At 37.1% G+C, this 24924-nt stretch overlaps 1 protein-coding gene across 2 annotated transcripts in view; it reads left to right on the top strand.

Annotated features, from left to right (window-relative positions):
* The window catches only part of grm5b (glutamate receptor, metabotropic 5b), a 67664-nt gene that overhangs the window by 5245 nt on the left and 37495 nt on the right, over positions 1-24924 (top strand). For both annotated transcript variants that reach the window (XM_051863711.1, XM_051863712.1), the window contains exon 3: positions 24243-24492. In XM_051863711.1, coding sequence (XP_051719671.1) covers positions 24243-24492 — 250 coding nt within the window. The remainder of the gene's footprint in view (positions 1-24242; positions 24493-24924) is intronic.

Genomic DNA, 24924 nt, shown 5'->3' with positions numbered 1-24924 from the left:
CGAAAGGCTGTTGAAAGTGTGAAGTGGACTTTTCACTGGCTACGTTCACACTGTCAGTTTTTGGGATTGACAGCTGCATTTGCTTACAGGTGTGAGCATCTAAATGTTGCGTTCACAAAGCAACTTACAGCAGCGTCTCGAATACTGTCTGTATGAACGTGCAAAGAGAGTCGAGCCTGTATTTATCCTCTTACCAGTAAGCATAGCGACAGCGACCAAAAGTAATATCAAAGTCAAATATCATTTAGACACGCGTTTAGAGTATCTCTCGCACACTGTATGACCTGTAGTTGTCCAGTGCGGTTGCGTTCACACAGTGCGGGTTTTCCGAGAATGCGGTTGTGAGTTCAGTTACAGAATGTGGTTGTCACTGCCGAAAATAACCGTATTGTGTGTGAACGTAACCATAATAAGGACTGAAATATGGACTGACAACCAAATTCTGCTGTCTGTGATGTCACTAGTGAAGGGTTTGAGACTGTGTGTTCTTGTGATGTCATCAGCCAATCAGAGTTGTCATGATGTCATTTTCCTGCAGCTCCAGAGGGTTTAGTCACATGACGTTGATTGGCCCGTGAGAAAACACGGCACCAGTCGAGCGACTGCTATTGAGATGAATGGGATAGTTTTCCAGTTTTGTATTTCAGTTAAAATGTTTTTCTTTTTTCATTTAGTATTAGTTTATTTACTTAGCTTTTTTTTTTTTTTTACAGTTTAAGAAAATGTTTTTAAAAACAATAGGTTCTATCCTAGTTATAGTAATAACTCTACTCTGATCTGCTAGCGCTCCAGCCTTATGGCTCCGTTCTTACACCTTAACATGTTTCTTTTCCTCTGTCACACACACACACACACACACACACACACACACACACACAGGTTTGTTTTGCTATCAAAGTGAGGACTCTCCATAGGCGTAATGGTTTTTATACTGTACAAACTGTATATTCTGTCCCCCTACACTAACCCTAAACCTACCCATCACAGAAAACATTCTGCATTTTTACATTTTTAATAAAACATTGTTTAGTATGTTTTTAAAGCTATTTTAGATACGAGGACTCATGAACACACACACACACACACACACACACACACACACACATAATGTACTTCCTTCCCCCCACTCGCTCTCCTTTCATCCCACTGTATTCCACGGCTCCCGAAACACCCGACCCCCACTCCACGTCTGATCTCTAAGACTCCAGAGGCTTGTGTGTGTGTGTGTGTGTGTGTGTGTGTGTGTGTGAGAGTGGTTCAGGGTTGTAAGCACTTTTACTGTCTGGTCCCCAAAGCTGAGGACCTGGAATGTGTCCCATGCTTAATTAAGATGGCAGACAGTGAAAACTCTCTCTCTCTCTCTCTCTCTCTCTCTCTCTCTCTCTCTCTCTCTCTCTCTCTCACTCACACACACACACACACACACACACACATATAAAGAGAAAGAAAAGAAAAGAACAAGATCATGATCAAGATCATACCTGTTAATGAACAGACCGAGTCATGCTGTAATAGAAAAGAAAAAAAAGGTGTGTGTGTGTGTGTGTGTGTGTATATATATATATATATATATATATTAGGGCTGTGAATTTAATGCATTAATTAGATTAATAATTACGGAAAAAAAATGTGTTAAAATTTTTTACGCATTTAACGCACTTGCCCCACCCCCAGACTACATAGGTCATCTTGACATTTCATAAAGTTGACTGATGATAAATATATAATGCAGGGCACTGCGTGATATAGCCTATAGAATGTGGTCAGAATGTCCATAAAATATAAGATATGAAAGGCGAAAGGCGATCGATTTGAACCCTTTGAAGCGTACAACAACACCGGTAAGATCAGAATGTTCACTGCTAAATTCAAACGTGCTTTCGTGCTTTGGCTGGCGCTGAGCCAGAGATGGACGCGCTCAGTGCTTTTCATATCACAACTATTCAGCGTTTTCAACCACATAAAGTTTATTTTAAGTTATACGTAATATCTGAGCCAGAGAAGAGCCATGAGGACACTATATTTGAGAGCCCGCGAGTTTTGCGGAGAGATTCGTGCTGCACATTACATTGATGCGCACTCGACGTGCGTCAACATATTTTCTTAGTAGCTTTCAGTAAATTAACATCTCTAAGAAAATGATTCATAAAACATCAGTTGACTAGATGTTCACTTTCAATTTCATATTTCCATATTGATAAATAAAAACAAAATTACTCAACCTCATGATCCAAAAGTAATAAATTCTATGTTGAATCAAATAAAATATTTCTTTCTGAATCTACTTTCTGTAATGTCTATTTGATGCTTTACACAATAATGACTTAATAATTTCTTAATTTCTCAGCCAAATTTGATGTACGATAAATTAAAGATTAAAAATAAATGACACCATAAAAGCACCATAAATTCCATATGACTTGTGCACTATATTCCAAGTTGTCTGAAGTTGTCAGTAGTTTTGTGTGAGGAACAGCCTGAGGTATAGTTGTTATTCACTTAAAATTGTTCTTAAATCTCATTTGTGCAATTTGAATATGCGCATATTCGAATGTGACACATTTTGATCTGTTATGAGACGCCAATTATGTTCTGCATCACTGACATCAAACATAGTGTGACGTTATTGCCATCTCTTCTATGAGACACCAGCAAAGCATGCTGGGAAAGAACACAGTAGTCACTGGAAATGAAACCATTGTGTTCGTAATCAGCATTCAGTACAGAATGTGTTTGTGTGTTTGTATCTGTGTGTGTGTGTGTGTGTCAGAATCTAGTGGAGTGTAACCTTCACTTAAGATCTCAAGGACTTCAGCTCTCTTCCCACGCTCGCATCCGTCTCTCTCTCTGCCTGCGTCTCATACCGTCTCTCTCTTCTCCTCTCAGGAATAAGCAGCTGTGGAGAGAGTGATTGAAGGATGGAACAGAGATTAGTTTAACTAAATTGGGTGGAATTTAAAAGCAGAAAAAGTGGCATGAGACGAGCGCTGGAAGAGAGTGAGAGATGGTGAAAGAATGAGTGAGAGACTGGCGTAACAGAGAGAAAGCCAAATAGTGCGATTAGGAGAAGAATATCAGAGAAGAGCAGAATGATGGAAAAGAGAAATATAATTAATTCGGTTTGAGGAGCTCATCAAACACTTAAAAGGATAGTTTAGCCAAAAATGTTCAGTGGAATTTTAAAAAAGGTTCTGAAATAATGTCGTGTTTCTAAACGGAGCCTTTATTTTTAATTAGATGGGTGAATCAAAAAATGAAAATTCTATCATTATATATTCGCCCTCATGTCATTCTAAACCTTCTTTCTTTCATGGAACACAAAAGGGTGTCAATGGGGGTCCAATGTTGTTGTTTCATTTCTATACTACAGAAGAAAGAAAGTCATAAATAAAGACATGGAAAGACAAGAGGGTGAGTAAATGATGACAGAGTTTTCATTGTTGAGTGAACTATCTGTTTAAAGGGGACGTATTATGCCCCTTTCACAAGATATAATATAAGTCTCTGGTGTCCCCAGAATGTGTCTGTGAAGTTTCAGCTCAAAATACCCCACAGATCATTTATTATAGCTTGTCAAATTTGCCTCTATTTGGGTGTGAGCAAAAACACGCCGTTTTGTGTGTGTCCTTTTAAATGCAAATGAGCTGCTGCTCCCTGCCCCCTTTCCAGAAGAGGGCGGAGCTTTAACAGCTCACGCTTCAGTTGCTCAACAACAACAAAGCTGGAGAATCTCACGTAGCCAAAATGAGGATTGTCAGTAACGGTGTTCAGCCTTACATTGTTCAAACCGGAGTCGACACTGATGGAGAGACTCAGGAAGAAGTTACAACTTTTAGAATGAAACCGGACATTTCTGAATGGCTAGTGGATAAATTTATGTAGTTGCTGTGGAGTTGATTCAACTCATCCACTAGGGGGCCGGGAGCAGCAGCTCATTTGCATTTTTTGCTTTTGCTTTATTTCTTCAGTGGCTTTGCTGAGAAAACCCCCTTTTGCAACCTTTCTTTTTAAGAGTGCACACTATAAGTATTTAACATTATTAAAGTACATACTATAAATGGAAATGAAAATTCAAACAGTAATAGTAATGTTACTTGTTTACATACAAAAAGCATCTGTAAAAAATGTAAGAAAAATTAGTTTTCTGTCTGTAATCTTTTATGTTTTTTAGTTTGTTTCTGTAACCGGTGTGTTGTAGCATGTGTGTGATCAAGTTAAAATCAAAAGAAACTGATATAATTATTACGGTACATACTTCTATATAGAAAAGTTTCTATATAGAACTATAAGGGTGCTTCATGGATTTAGTTTTAATTAATTAATTAATTTGTTTATTAATTAATTAATTTTAATTAAATTGTATTAACTAAACTGCTCATAAACATACTTTATCAGTTGAAAAAAAAATTAATAATCCATTAAATATAAAAGTATTATTAAATCATTTAAGAAATTTCTCCTTGATAGAACCTTTTTGGCCTTTAAAATTGAGTCTAGAATCTTTTTTTTTCTAGGAGCGCACTGTCATTATTCCAGTTATTAAACATTCTGCATCTTTCGAATGTGCTGAAATCTAAGGATAACCGAGGTGTTATGAAATCATCTGATGTAAGGTTAGAAAAGCTGTCACATGGAAGATGTTTTGGTCTTGGTTTCGTGGAGTAAGCGCTAGAGCGATGGTTTCATCGTGACACTGGGCTGCTCTCTTGTCTTGTCTGGATCGGTTTCTGTTCTCTTGATCTCTTCACCTGCTTTCCTGCATCTGGGAGACAGTGCGTTCATTCACACACACACTTGTACACATTCAGTTCTTTGCGCACACACACTGCATCACACCTGCAAGCACTTGCTTATGCGCTGGATATCGCAGGTCCTGGAGGAGAGACGCGTCTCTTTGTTTCTCAGACTTCAGGGTGAATGAGAATATTTTGAATGATTATTAATGACAAACCGGCATATTCTCCATGGCAACCTCTCTACCTACTTTCACTCTCGGTCCTTTTCATTTGAATTGTAAACTCTGAGCTGCGTGGGTGGACGGAGTGAGCGAGAGAGACGGGCACGAATAAAAGCGGGGTTTTGATGCGAGCTGCGTTTGCGTCGCTTCTATCAGCCAGTAGCGCTGATGAGCGCGGGGACACAGCCGGCTTAACGAGGCACAGAATGTGCCCTTAACAAGCCTCAAGAACCTTTACGAGGAACACAGTCTCGCAACCTTTTCTCATCGACACACACAGTGCTGCATAACAGGCTTCGGCCCTAGCACAAAAGGACACCGTGCCACTCAAGAACATGCAGTCCTGCCTCGTTTAGTTGCACTGGCTAATTTTGTTTTGTTGTGTGTGCATTGAACAGTCTGTCTCTCACGGAGTGAATCAAGAACAAGCCTGGGTCATATTTCACCCTAAAATCAATAGAAAAATAGAATATTGATATCTTGAAGAGAAATGACATTTTGGAAACTATTGGATATTTTAAAAAACTATTTAGATTTTTGACAATTTAGCAAAATTTCCCCCTAAAGTCTTATCATAATGCAAAAAACAAATTTTTCTACACAGGAAAAATTTTTTAAATATGTAATTTTGGTGATCAAAGATAAGTTTTAAGGGATACAATTATTGACTACAGGGGGACTTCAAAATGCTAAAGTATTAATAGGTTTTGTTTTTTTTCTCTTCAAAATATAACTTTTATGTAAAATATATCTTTTTTTTAGGGTTAAACATGACCCAAACTTTCCTTGAAATTCATCTAGGGGATTTTTTCCTGTAAGTAGATTAGAGGTCGATCCTGAGGTCCAACCTGAGAGGGTTGGGGTCCAAAACTTTGACAAGTACCTCAGACACGGGTCGGGTCTGATATTAGTAGCCTCAAAAATATGTTTTTACCGAAAAGGTCAGTTCGGGTTGAACCGAGAAGACCTCTAATGTAGATGGATATTTAAAGTTCAAATGTGGAGTTTTGACATTAAAATACTCATTAAAATAGAGACAACTACAAGTAAGCCATTTGTAAGTTAAATACCCTGAAAGTGTAAAATCGACTCGGTGGTGCTTTCAAAACATTGATCTGTTTGTATCTCGACCAGCTCAACACAGCAACATTGACTCAACCAGTCTGGGGTGGGACTATCTGTTTATCTGCTCAATAGTGGTTTGGGAAACCTGTCGTTATTTGCATTATTCTCTTTCAGGTTATCAAATCTGTTAGTCTTTATGTTAGAGGTTGTGCTTGTGAGGTGCGTTTCTTAGCGTGTGTTTCATATGAAGCAGTGAAGACATTGAAATGCATCTCCAGGGGTTCATGGATCTGTTACCATGCTATTTTCACCACGACTTTCGGTTTCTGCCAAAATGGGGTGGAATCTTGCAAGTATCACAGCCTTTCTAGTGTAAATGTGTCTTTGTTTTCCGTGCAGCACTTCTGCTTTATAAACAGACAGGTGACAGCTGGAATCCTCAGTCTGTGATGTTTTGGGTTTCCTCTGGCTGTAATCTGAACAGATCCATCTAATGCATAAGATACAGAATAGAATGGCCTGTATTTTATCTTGTTAGCAACATAAGATATATAGTTTAATCCTTTATCTTATGTTTTCTATGGTAAAAAGCTCAGAATGGAAGACAAGTTAGCTGATAATTATTTAAATGTATGTATTTTGAAATATTGTATGAAGTCTTGGGATTTGGCACAGAAAGCAACCACCTAGCAACGCCCTGACAACCACACAGAACACCCTAGCAACTCTATAGCAATGTCCTAGCAACACGTACCATGGCTGCAAGTTTTGCACAAGACAACACAGTCTGAAAATGAATAAATCTAGCTGACTTATTATTATTTTCCCACCCATGTGGCCTTGATTACATCAGCAGAACAGAAAATTGTTTTCAGAGGTCGGAGAAAGTTATTACATTATTTCATGAAAGCAATTTGTTTTTATTTGGAATAATGTGCACTGATGAATCATGAACAATATGAGCACTGACATTTATTAAGAAAGTAGATTGGGTCCGTTTTGATTTCATATAGTTAAATACTCATTACACAAACAGCACAGACTTTTTTTAGTTGCAGTTTATTCTTTTTTAAACGGCAAAAGGAATCACTGATCATCTCCAACCCTCATGGGACTGAGAAAATGTGTTTCTGAATATTCCGTCTTACACCCTGATCTGCTGTGGGCTGTTTTCTATCACCCAAACACTGCTGATGCATTGTGACATTTACAGAAATATCTATTCTGATCTCTGTGGCCATATAGTGACTTCATGACCAGCCCCACCAGGGTCCAGACCAGTGGCATAGGAGAAAGGTGGTTGCCCAGGGTGCAAAATGATGGGCATGAGAGGCAGGTCTGGTTCTTCAGGGGTGCTAAAGGGTGCTAAACTCCCTCAAACGTAGGCAAGAGCACCCTCAGTTGAAACTGTAATAATATCATATTGGTAAAACTGATTTGACAAACACTCCAGTGCAGATTTGAGTGTCAAAGGGTTTCTATTTACAACATGTTTTTGCAGTGTTGAGCAGTGCAGCCAATTACAGACATGTCTGTTGAACTCTTGAACGCAATGGCCAATCAGAGTTGTTTAACTCTTTCCCCACCGTTGATGGAATTTTCCGGCTTTCCGTGTTTTTAATGTTATACGGTAGGGGGTGCTATGACACATCTTCTGAAAGAGTACAGAATCTCCCGATCAAAACACAGGCAAAAAAGGAACAGAAGCAAGCGATAAAATCATTGCTTATTATGCACGTTGTAGTCTTTGAGAAAAAAAAAAAAAATGATGTTCTCAGCTTTTTGTTCAAAATATTGCTTTTTTTTAAATGAAACTTACCCACATTCAAGTGTTGATAAAATAAAGAATGGGTGAAGCTAGAATAAAATGTTGTTGTTGTTGTTGTTGTTGTTTGTTTAAAAGCAGGATTAAAATATCGCAAAACCTCTAGAACAGTGTTATATATTTTGTTGACTTGTGTACTTACATTATCCCAAATGTTTCCAAGAATGTTTAAATCCAGGGAAATAGGCAATTTTAACCAGGACACGGACTGTGTCCATGTGTCGCCTATCAATGACATCATACCTGCATTACCCTCGATTTCCTGTTTTATTTTGTAGAAACCATGGAAACACTAAAGACGCTTTAATATATTATGTGTTTTATTAGACAGGTGAGCAACTGTTTGAAAACTTTCATCTACAGAAAACTAATCAATGTTATATACAGTATCTCACAGAAGTGAGTACACCCCTCACATTTTTGTAAATATTTTATCATATCTTTTCATGTGACAACACTGAAGAAATGACACTTTGCTACAATGTAAAGTAGTGAGTGTACAGCTTGTATAACAGTGTAAATTTGCTGTCCCCTCAAAATAACTCAACACACAGCCATTAATGTCTAAACCGCTGGCCACAAAAGTGAGTACACCCCTAAGTAGAATGTCCAAATTGGGCCCAAAGGGTCAATATTTTGTGTGGCCACCATTATTTTCCAGCACTGCCTTAACCCTCTTGGGCATGGAGTTCACCAGAGCTTCACAGGTTGCCACTGGAGTCCTCTTCCACTCCTCCATGACAACATCACAGAGCTGGTGGATGTCAGAGACCTTGCGCTCCTCCACCTTCCGTTTGAGGATGCCCCACAGATGCTCAATAGGGTTTAGGTCTGGAGACATTCTTTAGCAAGGCAGTGGTCGTCTTGGAGGTGTGTTTGGGGTTGTTATCATGTTGGAATACTGTCCTGTGGCCCAGTCTCCGAAGGGAGGGGTTCATGCTCTGCTCATTCATGGTTCCCTCAATGAACTGTAGCTCCCCAGTGCCGGCAGCACTCATGCAGCCCCAGACCATGACACTCCCACCACCATGCTTGACTGTAGGCAAGACACACTTGTCTTTGTACTCCTCACCTGGTTGCCGCCACACACGTTTGACACCATCTGAACCAAATAAGTTTATCTTGGTCTTATCAGACAACAAGACATGTTAGTTTCAGGGTCTTGGCAATCTTCTTATAGCCTACGCCATCTTTATGTAGAGCAACAATTCTTTTTTTCAGATCCTCAGAGAGTTCTTTGCCATGAGGTGCCATGTTGAACTTCCAGTGACCAGTATGAGAGAGTGAGAGCGATAACACCAAATTTAAAACACCTGCTTCCCATTCACACCTGAGACCTTGTAACATTAACAAGTCACATGACACCGGGGAGAGAAAATGGCTAATTGGGCCCAATTTGGACATTTTCACTTAGGGGTGTACTCACTTTTGTGGCCAGCGGTTTAGACATTAATGGCTGTGTGTTGAGTTATTTTGAGGGGATATCAAATTTACACTGTTATACAAGCTGTACACTCACTACTTTACATTGTAGCAAAGTGTCATTTCTTCAGTGTTGTCACATGAAAAGATATAATAAAATATTTACAAAAATGTGAGGGGTGTACTCACTTCTGTGAGATACTGTAGCTCAACACAGTAAGTTTTATTATTTAAATCTTGTTTTCTTGATTTACCGCAAGTACCATGTTTTACCATGTCTAATATCGCACTTTCAACACACAAATGTGTCTAATATGATAAAACAGCGCTGTGTTACCCCACATATGCTTGACTGGAAGAAGCAGAAGCGGCATAATAAAAGCTGCGCTGCTCTCGAGACGTGTCGCGCTCATCTGTCATTAGCAATCACTCCAGCAGCCTTGTTCCGCTCCAACAGCTTTCAGCCACACCCTGCTTCATACTAAAGTAATGTTAATAAATCTTTACGCCAGAGTTTTTGTTCAGCACTGAGTTCTGAACGCTTGCAAATCTGCTCATTATAACAAAGAGAGTGTAGACACGACATAAATAAGAGATTCATTGTGCAGTGTAGACAGCTTCATTGATTAATAGACAGAACTTTGTGAGATAGCGATGAAGTGAGTGACAGCTTTTTAGTGATTTTAAATGGAGCATTCTTTGTGTGCGTTTATGCCAATTAACATCCTTTTAGCACAGATTATACATGTGTGTATATATATATATATATATATATATATATATATATATATATATGCTTATGATAATAGTTGACAACATGTTATGTTGGACTAATTTAAACACTGACTACATCATGATGTGATTATGATAAATCATCATAACATGTTAATTATGCATGACAGTGCAGTTACCATAGATATTCATTTTTCCATTAGCATTTACTACTTAAACTATGCTTTGGAAAAAATCACAAGTTAACAACTCTTCATGGCAGACATTGTTTTTTTTCTGAAATAACTTTTTTAGAACCTCTTTAGGCAAGGCAAGTTTATTTATATAGCACATTTCATACACAATGGTAATTCAAAGAGTTAAATATTCATAAAATATCACAGCAAATGCAGAAGAAAAGACAATATCATGCATAAGAAATAAAAATAACAACTGTATTTAACTAAAGGCTAAAATACTATTCCTGACTGGCAATACTAACACTGTGGGGGGTGCTATCTAAAATCAAAAATCATGCCTAGGGCACAACAGAGCCTGAGCCGGCCCTGGTCCAGACTGATCTCTTCTCAAGCCAACAGTAATTTCAGCCATGAGTAATTTCTCTCACTTGATCTTCTGAGCCCAGTGCTAAATGCTGGCGAGTGGCTATACATGTTTTCAGAGATTTTGGATCAGAACAGTGCAAAGACTGTCTACTCTGAGAGATTTTAAATGCTGAAAACTTAGTCAAAGAAAATATTATTCATAATCATGCATCATGATGACTTGGCAAAATTGTCTCTCTCTCTCTCTGCAACCCAGTTTACTTCATAATATATTTTATTATGAAGTGAAAACAGATATTCAATAAAAGCAATAGTTATTTGACTATTTATCAACATTAAGCAATAGCCTGCATGGCCTTTCAGTGGAACAAGTTATTACTCGTTAAGAGTTATTACACTGGAAAAAAAAAATTTTTTTTCAAAGTTGTAAATAAAACAAAGATTATTGTAGTACATTTGACAAGACTATTTCAGTCTTTTGTACTTCCAAAATTTCAGATTTAATTCACTCAGAAATTGCTAGTAAATTTCACTAATAATTACAAAGAAACGTTACATTGTAAAAAGTAACGCATTGAGTTAAATTAGAAATGTTTCACTTTATATCAGGATCCAATTCTCACTATTAACTATTAAAGGGGTCCTTGATTGTGATTTGACTTTTTTAACTTCAGTTAGTGTGTAATGTTGCTGTTTGAGCATAAACAACATCTGCAAAGTTACAACACTCAAAGTTCAATGCAAAGATAGATATTTTTTTGTACAGAAATCGCTGTTTAAGGACTACAACAAATGGTAGGGATTACAATAAGCTCCTTCCTGGGTTGGTGACATCACTAACCCTAAAATGTACATAAACCCCACCCCCAAGAACACACAACAAAGGGGGTGAGGCCATGTTGGGCTGCTTTAGAGAAGAGAAATGTCCAGTTTCATTCTAAAAGTTGTAACTTCTTCCTGAGTCTCTCCATCAGTGTCGACTCCGGTTTGAACAATGTAAGGCTGAACACCGTTACTGACAATCCTCATTTTGGCTGCGTGAGATTCTCCAGCTTTGTTGTTGTTGAGCAACCTTTGCATTTAAAGGGACACACACAAAAGCGGCGTGTTTTTGTTCACACCCAAATAGAGGCAAATTTGACAAGCTATAATAAATGATCTGTGGGGTATTTTGAGCTGAAACTTCACACACACATTCTGGGGACACCAGAGACTTATATTACATGTTGTGAAAAGGGGCATTATAGGTCTCCTTTAACTATGACTTTTGCCTCCATAAACTCCTAATTACTGCTTATTAATAGTTAGTAAGGTAGTTGTTAAGTTTAGGTATTGGGTAGGATTAAGGGATGTAGAATATACACTGTAAAAAATGAATGTGATTTTAACGGTAAAATATTGTAAAAATGCTATGAAAAAAAATTGTAAAAAGGTTAACAGTACGTTCCCGTACTATATACAGGGAAAAACTGTAAAAGCTCTTACCAGACATTTTATGTAATTTTCACAGTAAAATGCTGTAAATTTTACAATTTTTAGAAGTAAAAAAGAACAAATAAATGTATAATTTACAGTCAAAAACTGTAAACTGATATTCCCACAATTCCCTGTGTGACACTGCACATTTGAAAGTATTTTGTTTAAAAAATCATGTTTCTTAATAGTTTTTGTTATCAGTTATGTACATTAGGGTTTTATGTTACATCTTCTGTTGTTTAATGAATGTTTATTGCATTATGTAAGTGTTGTGGGTTACCATGATGGTGTTTTGCGTTTGTGTGAATGACTCTTTGCACCTTCTTTATATTAGTATATAATTCAGCTCATGGAAAAACTACTTGTGATGAACTCTGATTCTTCATGTGGCTTTCTCTTTTACCACCTGCATTATTATGGTGGTGTCTGTATATGTTAAAGGTACAAAACAGATTTTAGTAGTAGTGTGCATTGTTGAATTTACTGGTTTACATTCAAATTTTCTTGTTTGTAAATTACAGTTTTATGCTGTAGAATTTACAGTTTGTTCTGTAAATGTGTTTACAGTTTTTCTGTATTTTTTACAAAATTATTCTGGCAACCACAGCTGCCAAAATTATTTTGTAAAAACTACGGAATATTTTTTACAGTGTAGTCATGCAGAATAAGACATTAAGATGTGCTTTATAAGTACTAATAAACAGCCAATATCATAGTTGTATGCATGCTAATAAGCAACTAGTTAATAGTGAGAATTGGACCCTAAACTGTTACTGAAAAAATTGTTTTAAGAAAGTAAAATGGGACAGTTGTGATTTTATGTTGGTTTTCAGGCGCTTGATAGTATTCTTCTGCACAATGTCTCTGTTTTCTCTGCAGACATGTATTGTTCCTCTTTCTATAAAGGAAGTGAAAGCAGAGTGTTTTGGACCGTCCATGAGTTGCTGTGGTTCTGTGTATGAGATTGAAATGTCATGTCGTTTGAGAACGATCTTTGGTTTTGTGTTGGACAGAATGGAGTGTTCACACCTGACTGTTGTCGTCAGCAGTTTTACAGGAGGCGGTAAGTTATTCAAGCACATCAGAGGACAGAAAATCATTTAAAACAAACATTTAGAAAGAAGTGGCCCTCAGATGGCCAGACTCAGTGTCTGAATACATCTCTGAGAAGAGAGAACAGTGAGGGAAGCCAACTAGAATATTAAAACAGCAGTACTGAAGCACACCAGAATATGAAATAAAACCAGAAAACATGAGGTGTGAAAAAACACGAGGGTAAGTAAATAATGACAAAATGTTCATTTTTCTTTTTAAAGTCATCACACACATAAGGACACGTCTTCTCTGTGTATTTGCCACGGCAATTAACCATGATGTCGCACCAAATCAAAATAACATGCGCAGATCAAATTGTCAGGTGTTCAGGATACTTGGTTGATTTCAAGCGAGTCTGTTCTGAGTTTGTGAGGAAATGCTCTTTGCTTTATTGAAAATACAGCCGTCTCCGGTAGGATTGACCTGAGTTATACCCATTCAGAATGGACTGGAAATCTGCCCAGTCTCCATCTCTCTCTTTTATGCCTTTTAACTGCTGTTCAGTGGTCAGATAAAATGAACAAGGTCACTTTTGAATGGAAATTCTGTGGAAATTAATCAAAGTGGAAAGAGAGTCACTTTTCTGCTCTGATGAAAGAAAACCTTTTCACTGCTGTTAAATAATCATCCCTTTAATTCAAGAGAAGAACAGATGAGAGTGAGTGTGTGTGTGTGTGTGTGTGTGACTCTCTCTGTGTGTGCAGGTGTGTGTGTGTGTGTGTGTGTGTGTGTGTGTGACTCTCTCTGTGTGTGCAGGTGTGTGTGTGTGTGTGTGTGACTGTGTCTCTCTCGTTGTGTAGGTGTGTGTGTGTGACTGTGTCTCTCTCGTTGTGTAGGTGTGTGTGTGTGTGTGTGTGTGCGTGTGTGTGTGTGACTGTGTCTCTCTCGGTGTGTGCAAGTGTGTGTGTGTGTGTATCCTGATTTTATTCTGCATTTCTCTTTCTCAGTTTTCTTACTTCATTAATTCTCCTACTTCTCCATCTGCCAGTTCTCCTTCAGATGCTTGTCATACTCTTTTTGTCTCACTGCAGTCTTAGACATGCTAAAAAAAAACAGTGAATAATGAATTATAAGGTTTTCCCTCTAAAAATGTCTCTTCCCATTCATCTCATTGGCAAATACAGCTAAATTAGGATAAATAAATAAAGACATATTCAGTTTACTGGTGGAAAATTATTTTGGAAAAATTCAGATAACTAACACACTGTGAAAAAAAAAAATCTAAGTTTAAGATTATTGGTATGTTTTACCTGAAAATATTATTTCAGTTGCTTTACTTGCTGTTTCTTTGTAATTATTTGTGAAATTTACTAGCATTTTCTGAAAGAAAATTGTTTCTACACCAATTTTATTTCAGTCCAGGATTCCAATTCTTGTAATTTTCTAAGATGCCACAGTGTCATTTTACTGGAAACAGTGTTTTGATTGTGTTCTAGTTGATACGGCTTGTCTTCATTTGCATATTCCTTGATGTCATCCTTTTGAGAAATTAATTAGTAACTTTTTTAAACGTAACCCTCCTCTGAACAGTGAGCTCCTTTGAGGAACATGTAGATGCTAATTTGAAGAAGTTTGTGAAGTTTATGGCATCAGATCTTTGAAAAATATTCATGAGTCGTGTTTGAAACGCTTCGTTCATGCAAAAATAAAAATTCAGCCATGATTTAATCACCTTGTTGTTTCAAACATGTGAAACACCAAAGAAAATGTTTTGAAGAACATTTGGAGCCCATTGACTTTCATTTTAATACTTTTATTCAGCAAGGATGCATTAAATTGATCAAAAGTGACATTAAAGACATTTATAATGTTACAAAAGATTTTTATTTTAAATAACTGCTGTTCTTTTGGACTTCCTATTCATCAAAATATTCCTAAATCACAAAAATCTGAACTTTTTTCAACATTGATAATAATCATAAATGTTTCTTGAGCATCAAATCATCATATCAGAATGATTTCTGAAGGATCATGTGACACTGAAGATTGGAGTAATGATGCTGAAAATTCAGCTTTGATCACAGGAATAAATTACATTTTAACATATATTCACACAGAAAACTGTTCTTATACATTGTAATAATATTTCACTGTTTTACTGTATTTTTGATCAAATAAATGCTGCCTTGGTGAGCAGAAGAGACCTCTATCAAAAAACATAAAAAAATCAAACTTTTGAACTGTAATGTACAGAATTATATTATATTTCAGATTTATCCGTGTGTTAACTGTGGTCAGGTCATTTTTTATGTCAGTCAGACGGTCTGTTACTGTCTAAGTGGGCGGTTTTTGGCTAGAATAAACTGCATTGTGTGCCAGATCTTATGTCTGTCTTTAGTGAAACGTTTGGGATACATGAGACTAGACATTTCGTTTCATAATTGATGAACTTTGCAACATCAACACTGTTATTGAACGAAATTGAATCAACATTAAACTGAAGAGAGCTGAATAATGACACTGAGCAGCTTTTAGCTGAAGTGAACTTTACACTGTTATTAAACTAAATTGAATTAAAGGATTAGTTCACTTCTGAATGAGAATTTCCTGATAATTTACTCACCCACTTGTCATCCAAGATGTTCATGTCTTTCTTTCTTCAGTCGAAAAGAAATTATGGTTTTTGAGGAAAATATTCCAGGATTTTTCTCCATATAAGGTCAGTTTCAGTGCAGCTTCAAAGGGCTCTACACGATCCCAGACGAGGAATAAGGATCTTATCTAACGAAACTATCGGTCATTTTCTGAAAAAAATAAAAATGTATATACTTTTTAACCACAAATGCTGCATCTAGCACTGCTCTGTGATGCGCCACGCATTACATAATCATGTTGGAAAGGTCACGTGAACCCCAGTGAAGTCCGCTATATGGAGAAAAATCCTGAAATGTTTTCCTCAAAAACTTTTTAATTTCTCTTCGACTGAAGAAAGAAAGACATAAACATCTTGGATGACATGGGGGTGAGTAAATTCTGAAGAGAACTAATCATTTAACGCTGAGCTGAAATTTGTTTCCTAACTGATGAATTTTGCAACATCAACACTGTTCTTTTCATGTTCATCACAGTGAAGCTGCTTTGAAATAGTCTGCAGTGTATAAAGCGCTGTGTAAATAAAGGTGACTAGACTCGACTACGAGACCCAAAACTCCTCAGTCCCCTGAACATCAGCTACGATCAGCAGGGGTCCACACACATCTGTGCTGATAGAGACAGCTGGACATTTACAGGTCTACAGCTGCCATCTGTCATCATCACAGTCACGTGACGCTCCTCTGAGCTTTGAGACAGACGTCCAGGCAGGTAGAAGACAATGTTAGGGCTTCTCACTGTGTCTAGAAGATGTCTACCATTCAAATTCAGATTCATGTTCACCAAGGCTGCATTTATTTGATCAAATTATTTGATTTACATGTACACTTTTTTTGTCATTCCGATTAAAAAGTGTGAATTTGTAGCATATTACTGCTGGAAGGTATGAGGAAAAGACAGGCACAGGAAGCTGACCTTTTTGGTGGCTGTGCATCTCTAAGGAGCATCTCAATACTACTGCTCCCTCCGAAGAAAAGCAGAAGCGTGTGGATGGGTCTGTAGTAATGATAAACTGAGTGCCTTCAGTGTATTTAATAAATGTGTTGCTTTAGTTTTACTCCACTTTGATTTTGCCCCCGCCATTGTGCATTTTTGACGACCCCTGGCCTCTTGACGTGATGACGGAGACACAAAGTAATCAGTTTACATGGCAGAGTTTTTATTTTGTTCAGTTTATAGAAAGGTTTATCCCACCCCTCTCAAACCAATTACAATTTCATTCGGTTTGGGCATTTTTTATTCCGGATGTATTATTCAGATTGGACTTTTAAACCAATGCTCCATGTAAACGCACCTGGCGTCACATGATCCTTCAGAAATCATTCTGATATGATGACTTGCTGCTCAAGAAACAGTTGTGCTGCTTCATATTTTCCTGAAAACCTTTATTTTCAGAAATCTTTGATGAATAGAAAGTTCAAAAGAACAGCATTTATTTGGAATAGAAATCTTTTTAACATTATAAATGTCTTTACTGTCACTTTTGATCATTTTAATGCATCCTCAAAATATTCATTTCTTTAAAAAAAAGAAAAGAAAATCATACTGACCCCAGAATTTTAACATTAATATATGTGAACTTGATTGTCTGTGTGTGTGGACTTAGAATAACTTACAATAATTCAGAAACATATACATTTAAGGGTTACCCTTTCCTTGGTGCCAAAAGAAATAAAAGGGCAACCAGAAAAGGTTTTGCTTTTTGTTGCTCACTGTTTGGATCTGGTTGGTTTGGTTAAGGACTTTGAAATCCCTATGGAAAAACATAATGGGGAACAAACCCATATATTGCTGGAAAATGATGTGTGCAAACTATTGGCTGATGGATTCCCCTCTACCTGTCAATCACTCAAACTAGCCAATAGAGTGCAACAGTGCCCACCCCCTTTTTCAGCGGCGCTGGTTCCAGAAGTGTTTTTTGTCATTAATTTTCCCCCTAGGGATTTTGATATAGTCTTCATTAAAGTGTTACAAGCCATGAACCAAGCCAATCGACTACGAGATAAATCATAACATTACAAACTTTGATTTGAAGCAAAAAAGTTTTTGAAAATTCGACAAAAAGGCAAAGCTACAAGATTGTGAACGTAACGGCTTTAGTGAGGGAAAGAACTACAATCCCATGAAGCATTGCGAACAGCATAATCGAGTTAAAAACAATGGAGAAATATAAAACTACTATATTTTAGGTTTATTGCAAAATATGAAAGGCTATACAAACATTTTTTGAGAACGTAGAGAGATCGACTCGATTACGTCATTCGCAGTGCTCTGATTGGTGTAAATCTTCTGTACAGCATCATGGGCAATGTAGTTTTTCACCAGGAATTCCTTTGTTAAACACGATTATTTAAAAAATAATCTGAAATAATGCAGACTGACAGCTACAACAGAAGAAAATACCATGGATTAACAGCCTCGTAGCTCCACAGTAGGTTTGCCTTTAAAGGTTTATAAGTTATTGTTAAAAATCAATTTCCTTATGGACAAAATGAATGGAGTTTTTACTTCCAGAACCCGACTTTTGTGCTCTAGACTAGAGGAGGGGTTATGTGATTATGATGCAATACAGCATAATTCTCCTAATTTGAATAGCATTAGCATAATCACAGAGTAGGATATGTACAGTAACCCATTGAGGACGGGTTCTCCATCGCTATACCGTCCTGTACCTGTGCATGTGTGTTTCCTGTGGAGGCGGACATGTATGTGCCATCTGCTCATGTGTTGAGGCATCAGCACCGGTTCCTCACAAACCAAAAATGCTTGTAGGTTTTTGATGTAAAACATGAGTAAATCATGAAAATGATAGTGGTAAAGCTGAGAGGGGAAATGCGTTTTAAGAGATGGATTTCAGATGATATCACCACGGGACATTTTTCAGACAGAGTGGCGCGGTGGGGGATTTTTATCATTTGATGCCGTTGGATACTCCACTTGATTTAGTGCAAATACTTCACAGTAATGTAATGGGCTGAGAAAGACCTTTCGCAGATAACTGCATCTGTCTCTCTTACATGAGCAGTAGGACAGCTTTTAGGGCGTTTATATTTTAAAGAGCCCATATTTTACACTGCTGCAGCATTTTATTTTTCACCCTGAAGTCCACATTAATGTCAGTTGAGGCTTCTTGCACCAAAAGCACCGAATTTTATCTCTGAGCATTAGAATTGAGCTGGATTTTGCTACTGTACTTTATATGCAAATGACCTGTGTTGCGATTGGCTAACCTCTTTGCATGTGTAATTAGATTAACAGTTACCTGCAGCTTGCGGTTTCTGCTCCAATATAGTTAGAGACATCTTTCTGTCACAGAAGGTTCTGTTATGAAGAAATGAGTCATGGAGGAGTTTGTTATGAGATGTTGTTGTAATGTTAAGTCAGGCAGGAAGACGACGAGGGGCAAAGCGGATCTAATAGCAGTGTAAACTTTATTAAATAAAAAAGAGAGTAATCCAACAGTGTGCTAAAGCACAGCCAACACTAGACAATGAACTGAGGGAAATATACACACAAGGGCTTTGTCTGAAATCACTTTATATACCCTCATTCATATTCCCTACATTACTGCACTAATATAGTCCACTTGAAGGTATGTATGAAAACGAGTGAATGAATTCGGACACTGAGTGCACCGGAAGGGCTGTTGCTTTTGCATAGTTTGTGCTTGCTGTTTAATAATCATTTGAAACGTAGCAAACTGGCAGCTCTGTAGTAGATTAAAAATCGTGGAAACTCTGAATAAACCTTAATTAAACAATTTAATAATCAATTATAAAGGAATTTATACTTGTATGATATTACGCTGTACCCACATTGAACCAACGGTTTGGAAAATGGATGGATGGATGGATGCTGGCGCCATCTTTTGGTTAGATGGGGGAATTCATTTGGCATGCAACTATCACAGTGCATTATGGGTATTCTCTAGCAGTTGAGCGTACATCAGTTGTACACTTGTTATTGTGGTGCATTGTGGGATTGAATGAGTGCACTCGATAATGTCTATGGTTTCAGACACCACTACAAATGTCTGTCCCCTCAAATAGTGCCCTACTTAAGGCTGTAGGGGGCGATTTTGAGCACAGCCATTGAACAAAACAAGGATTAGGTGTGTGAAATCAGTGAAACAATGAGTAACCATGACGACAAATTAAAACATACTTAGCAACAGGGCTGTAACAACCATATAATAGCTAGTATGCAATCACGTGATTCTGATGGCGTGCGAAATTCAGATGGAGGGCAGGAAGTGAAAATTAGAATGGAAGAGATGGAGAAAAGTCTGTACGTGCTGGTTTAGAAAGGTATAAACAGAAAATCACAACATATGTTGGACGCGATCCTTATGTTATGAAGAGGAGCGATTTTTGTACTGAATTGAAAGACTTGACTGCCATCGAGGCGGTAGATATAGAGAATGTGAAGCTGCCGTCACGCTGTGTTCAGTTCTAGTCTGGTTAGTTTATATCGTGCTGCCTTTCTGCTAGTGAGTTTAGGGCATTATTTTGATTTTCTGTCACCATTGTAGGTCATTCATGCTGAATCGAGAATTTCAATAAGAACTCACGTCATCGTTCAGGGAAAACCTGGATGGTGTAATACATTTTTCGCCTTTTCTACATGCAAAAACACTAAGGGAAACAGGTTGAGGAGGTGACGGAAAGACGCCATATAGCAAATCTAATAATGTCACTGATTAAACCCACTGCCTATCACTCAATAAAATAATCACATAGCTGAGTGTTTTTGAAAGTGTTGTATTTTGTTTGGTTTAATAATTAACATTACATGTGCGAGTTTGACTCTCACTCGGCTTGTGAATGAGTATAACTTGTACGCAGCTACTTCAAAACTGTTCACAAGCTTCTATGGGTTTGATTTTGGTTGTCATTTGTTGAAATAAATACAAAAAAATACAGTGTGTCGGTGTCTGTCGTAGACTGTAAAAAAGGGTGTCTGTCCGCTGAATGCCCCTCCGATTCTCCTCCGTGGCCATATGGGAAAGTCAATATTTACAAAGACAACATTAAAACTACAGTTACATTTACACCCTTCCAACAAAGAAATTGATCGACTTCTGTCAGCTCGTTGAACACATTTTTGGACATTTTTTACCATATGACGGCTGAAGCAGCAGCGTGTGTCACTGTTTTCATGGTAACCAGATCAACACTGTGAACTGAAAAATCACTTCCTGCCCTCCAGCTGCATTTTGCACCAGAGCAATGACGTCATGTGCAAACAACCTTTTAGAAATAACCAAACGCTGCTCTGCCTCAGCGGTCTAACAGCGCTGAGATGATTGACATGGCCAATCAAATTAAAGAAGGCGGGGCTTGCTGTTCACAGTAGACGAGTGAGAATTCCAGCATGGCGGTTTAACAGTGAAAGTGCGTGGTGAGATGGAAGTAGTTAAACATTTAATATTTGACAACTGTTTTATGATAGAAATGTTCAACGACCGACAGTAATATCCAGTGATACAAACTTAACTTTATGATATTTCACCACTGTGAATTAAAACTATGCTATCATTTACATTCATGACTGAATGTGACGAGATGAGGAACATTTTGCATTTTCGATATATTAGACAAATAAGAGTGAATGTGAACATATTTTAAAATAAAATATTATTTGCGAACTGTTTAAATAGATTCTAACTCCTTAAATTTCTTTTAATCCTTTAAAGAACCCCCCCAACGTTCAAGACATGATTACGGCTGTGTTTAGCAACCATGACAACAGAAGGAAACACAGGAAATAATGTGGGAATTATTTAAATGAGGAATATTGTGATGTGTTTGTTCCCAGAAGAAAACTCAAGACTACAATGGAGGCCTTTCAGGGAGTTCAGAAACAGTGACACTGATATAGAGAATAACTCCCGCTGGAGGAACTTAGTAACTTTGCAGAGCTTTTTCAAGCTCAAACAGCAACATTACACACTAAAGAAAGATGAACATTAAAAAAGGTCCTATTTGAAGCCAGAAGAATGAATGAAGACCTTCACATTCCTTCACCTATCACAACAATTAAGTCTAGATTGCTGAACCGCAGCCAGAGAGAGAGAGAGAGAGAGAGTCCAGACAGACCTGATAGCATCTCTCTTCAGCTCCAGTGTGTCTGTGGTAATTACAGAGAAACACACTACAGCACATCCACATCAACACTCACTAACACAACTGTTACAGTACAGAGGAAACGCTCTCTTTTACCAACACACATACTCTCTGAAATCTGATGTATTCTTGCACAGGTTGGAAAAGGGCAGCGTTTGACGTTCAGATGTTCGATTTTCTGCTGTAATATTTATTCACACTCCAGCCGAGCGAGTGCAGCACTTTGAGGTGGAGGTGTGTGTGTGTGTGTGTGTGTGCATTTTATAAATTAGACTGTATTTAGCCGTCCACTCCCTTAGGAAATCACTAATGAGATCTCTATCATTTCTCCTAGACAGCAGATTAAATAGAGACTTTTACACTAAATTTTTGAAGAAAAAGACTCATGTGTTTCTAGAAATCTCAACAGTGTCTCAAACTGCTTGGATTTGTCAAGGTACCAAAGTATGCAATCAAAATGTATAATTTCTCATCAAAAGTAAATGATCTGAGCTATGCTAATCACATTCGTATTATAACTCAATGCTTTAATTTTGTGTCTTTTTAAATTTCTTTTAAGGAATTTTAGAACATAAAGTGGTGGAACATTTCAGGCTATATGGAATGTCATATTTGTTTTTTGCTACATTTATGTGTAATTTCTTGTTGTTAAATATACTTTTTCACTGTATTTGGTGAGTCAAATTAAAGGTAACAATTAACATTTCTTTTATGGTATCATATTTATTTATTTTTGTTTGTTTTATTTTATTTTATCGAGGAGTCCTATTAATTTACTGTATCACATCTGAAAACATTGGAAATTATCAGTCCATATTTTTATTTTATTTTATTCATATTTTATTTTATATTTTATTTTATTTTATTCATATTTTATTTTATATTTTATTTTATTTTATCGAGGAGTCCTATTAATTTACTTTAAAGTATCACATTTGAAAACATTGGAAATTGCCAGTCCATATTTTATTTTATTTTATTTTATTTTATTTTATTTTATTTTATCAAGGAATCCTATTAATTTACTTTAAAGTATCACATCTGAAAACATTGGAAATTGTCAGTCCATATTTTATTTTATTTTATTTTATTTATTTATTTATTTATTTTTTTTCAAAGCTGTTTTCCTGTGGGTCATTACTTCAGTTATGGATAATTTATCTCTGGTCTGAGGTCTCTGTTATGTTCCTAAAAGATATTATGGGACCTTGAAAAATGGAGATCATTATTTTAATCGAATGTTTAGTTGTGTGTCATTTCAATGACTGAGAAAATGATCTCTGTTCAATGATCTTTGACAGGAAGTTAAGGCTGGTGTCCCCATGAACGGAGACTGTGATTGTGTGTTTGTCAACAGTGTGTGTGTGTGTGTGTGTGTGTGCCATCTGTTCGTGTCTGCTACTCTCACTGTGAGACTAATTACAAGACTTTACACGTACCCACAACAACCAGAGCCACCACATCAGAACCTGACGAAACCTGTCTGAGGAACCTCAAAGCTCTCTTACACACTCCTCTGACACTTTCACAGCTTCATTTATGTGTACAGTGATTGCACGTGTGTGTGGTTGGTTTTTACATATTTTATGAGTGTGAGATGAATTACCTTTTTTACACCTCTCAATCCTCAAGTTCTCCATCAGAGAAAGCAGGAGAGACACTGAGGAGAGAGTCAATATTGTCTTTGCAAACTTCACTATATCCATACAGCTGTAGTCTGACATCACCGTTTCAGTATTTCACACTGTAACACAATGTTCTGCGTGTGTGTGTGTGTTTGTTGAGCTGTGCTTTGAAGATGAAATTTGCTCTAGAAGATTGAAAAAAATATAAAATGATTCCTAATTTTTTCCCTACAATTTCTTCAAGGTTTGAGTTAGTCTCTACACTGAAAGAAATGTGCTGTAGGGTTTAATTTGAAACATTTTGTGCATTCTGACAAAATTCTATATATATATATATATATATATATATATAACATAATAATTTTTTTTATCAACCAGTCATTTCCCTCTGATTTTATTGTTTAGTTATGATTAAGGTTATACAGTTATAATAGTTCCCAAATGTTGGATATTGATCAAGAATTTTGTCCTTCTTAATTCAGATATATATACTATAAAAGTTTCAAATAAAACAACGATCTTTTACAAGAAAATACTATTTCATTCTACTTCAAAATATCACATTCAATTCAGTGTGTTACTTGCCATTTCTGTAATTATTTGTTATATGTACTAGCAATTTCTGAGTGAAATCTGTCTCTACAACAAATTGTTTTCAAGTCAAACATATTCTGCATTTTTACATACAGTTTTTTTTTTTGAGTGTCAAAAGTGTCAAACTTTTCACTGTTTTAAAATTCACAACTGCCTCTCTGTTTATTTTTCCCTCTCTCTGGTTGCTAGGTAACTATGGCGAGAGTGGGATGGAGGCGTTTAAAGAGATGGCGGGAAAGGAAGGGATTTGTATCGCTCACTCGGATAAAATTTGGAGTAACGCCGGCGAGCAGAACTTCGACCGTCTGCTCGCGAAACTGCGCAAGTACCTGCCCAAGGCTCGTGTGGTGGCGTGTTTCTGTGAGGGCATGACCGTACGAAACATCCTCATGGCCATGAGGCGGCAGAACCTCGTCGGAGAGTTCCTATTGGTCGGCAGGTCAGTAAATGAGTGAATGCTAAAAAACATGGAGAATTTTACTTGGTTTTCAATTGGAGATTAAATTTGTAAAACCATTCCATCTACTTGAAGACCAACTTAAAAATGAGAAGTGTGTGTGAACTGAAACTAAAACCATAAAAAAACATGTTACTTAAACGTTAAACTGCTCTAACAGCCACAAGACCGGCCAAACACTGTGAGTGTGTGTTAGAAATCAGGCATGGTGAGAGAACATTGTGTTTGGTATGTTTTTTGTCTTCAAACCAAACTTGGGTCTTCAGCCGACAAGTTTAAATCACGTTTGTCTTGTGCACTTCCCATAATGTTTACGCATTACAGGCGACCTTTTCAATTCTGAGGCCTGTTTCAAAGAAACAGTTGGACTGCAATTACTTTATCTCTGTTATATTTACAATGTTATCTCATATT

Source organism: Ctenopharyngodon idella, chromosome 15 (assembly GCF_019924925.1).
Source record: "Ctenopharyngodon idella isolate HZGC_01 chromosome 15, HZGC01, whole genome shotgun sequence".
Classification (NCBI taxonomy): domain Eukaryota; kingdom Metazoa; phylum Chordata; class Actinopteri; order Cypriniformes; family Xenocyprididae; genus Ctenopharyngodon; species Ctenopharyngodon idella.
The sequence above is the reverse complement of the archived record's forward strand: the minus strand, read 5'-3'. Positions and strand labels throughout refer to the sequence as shown.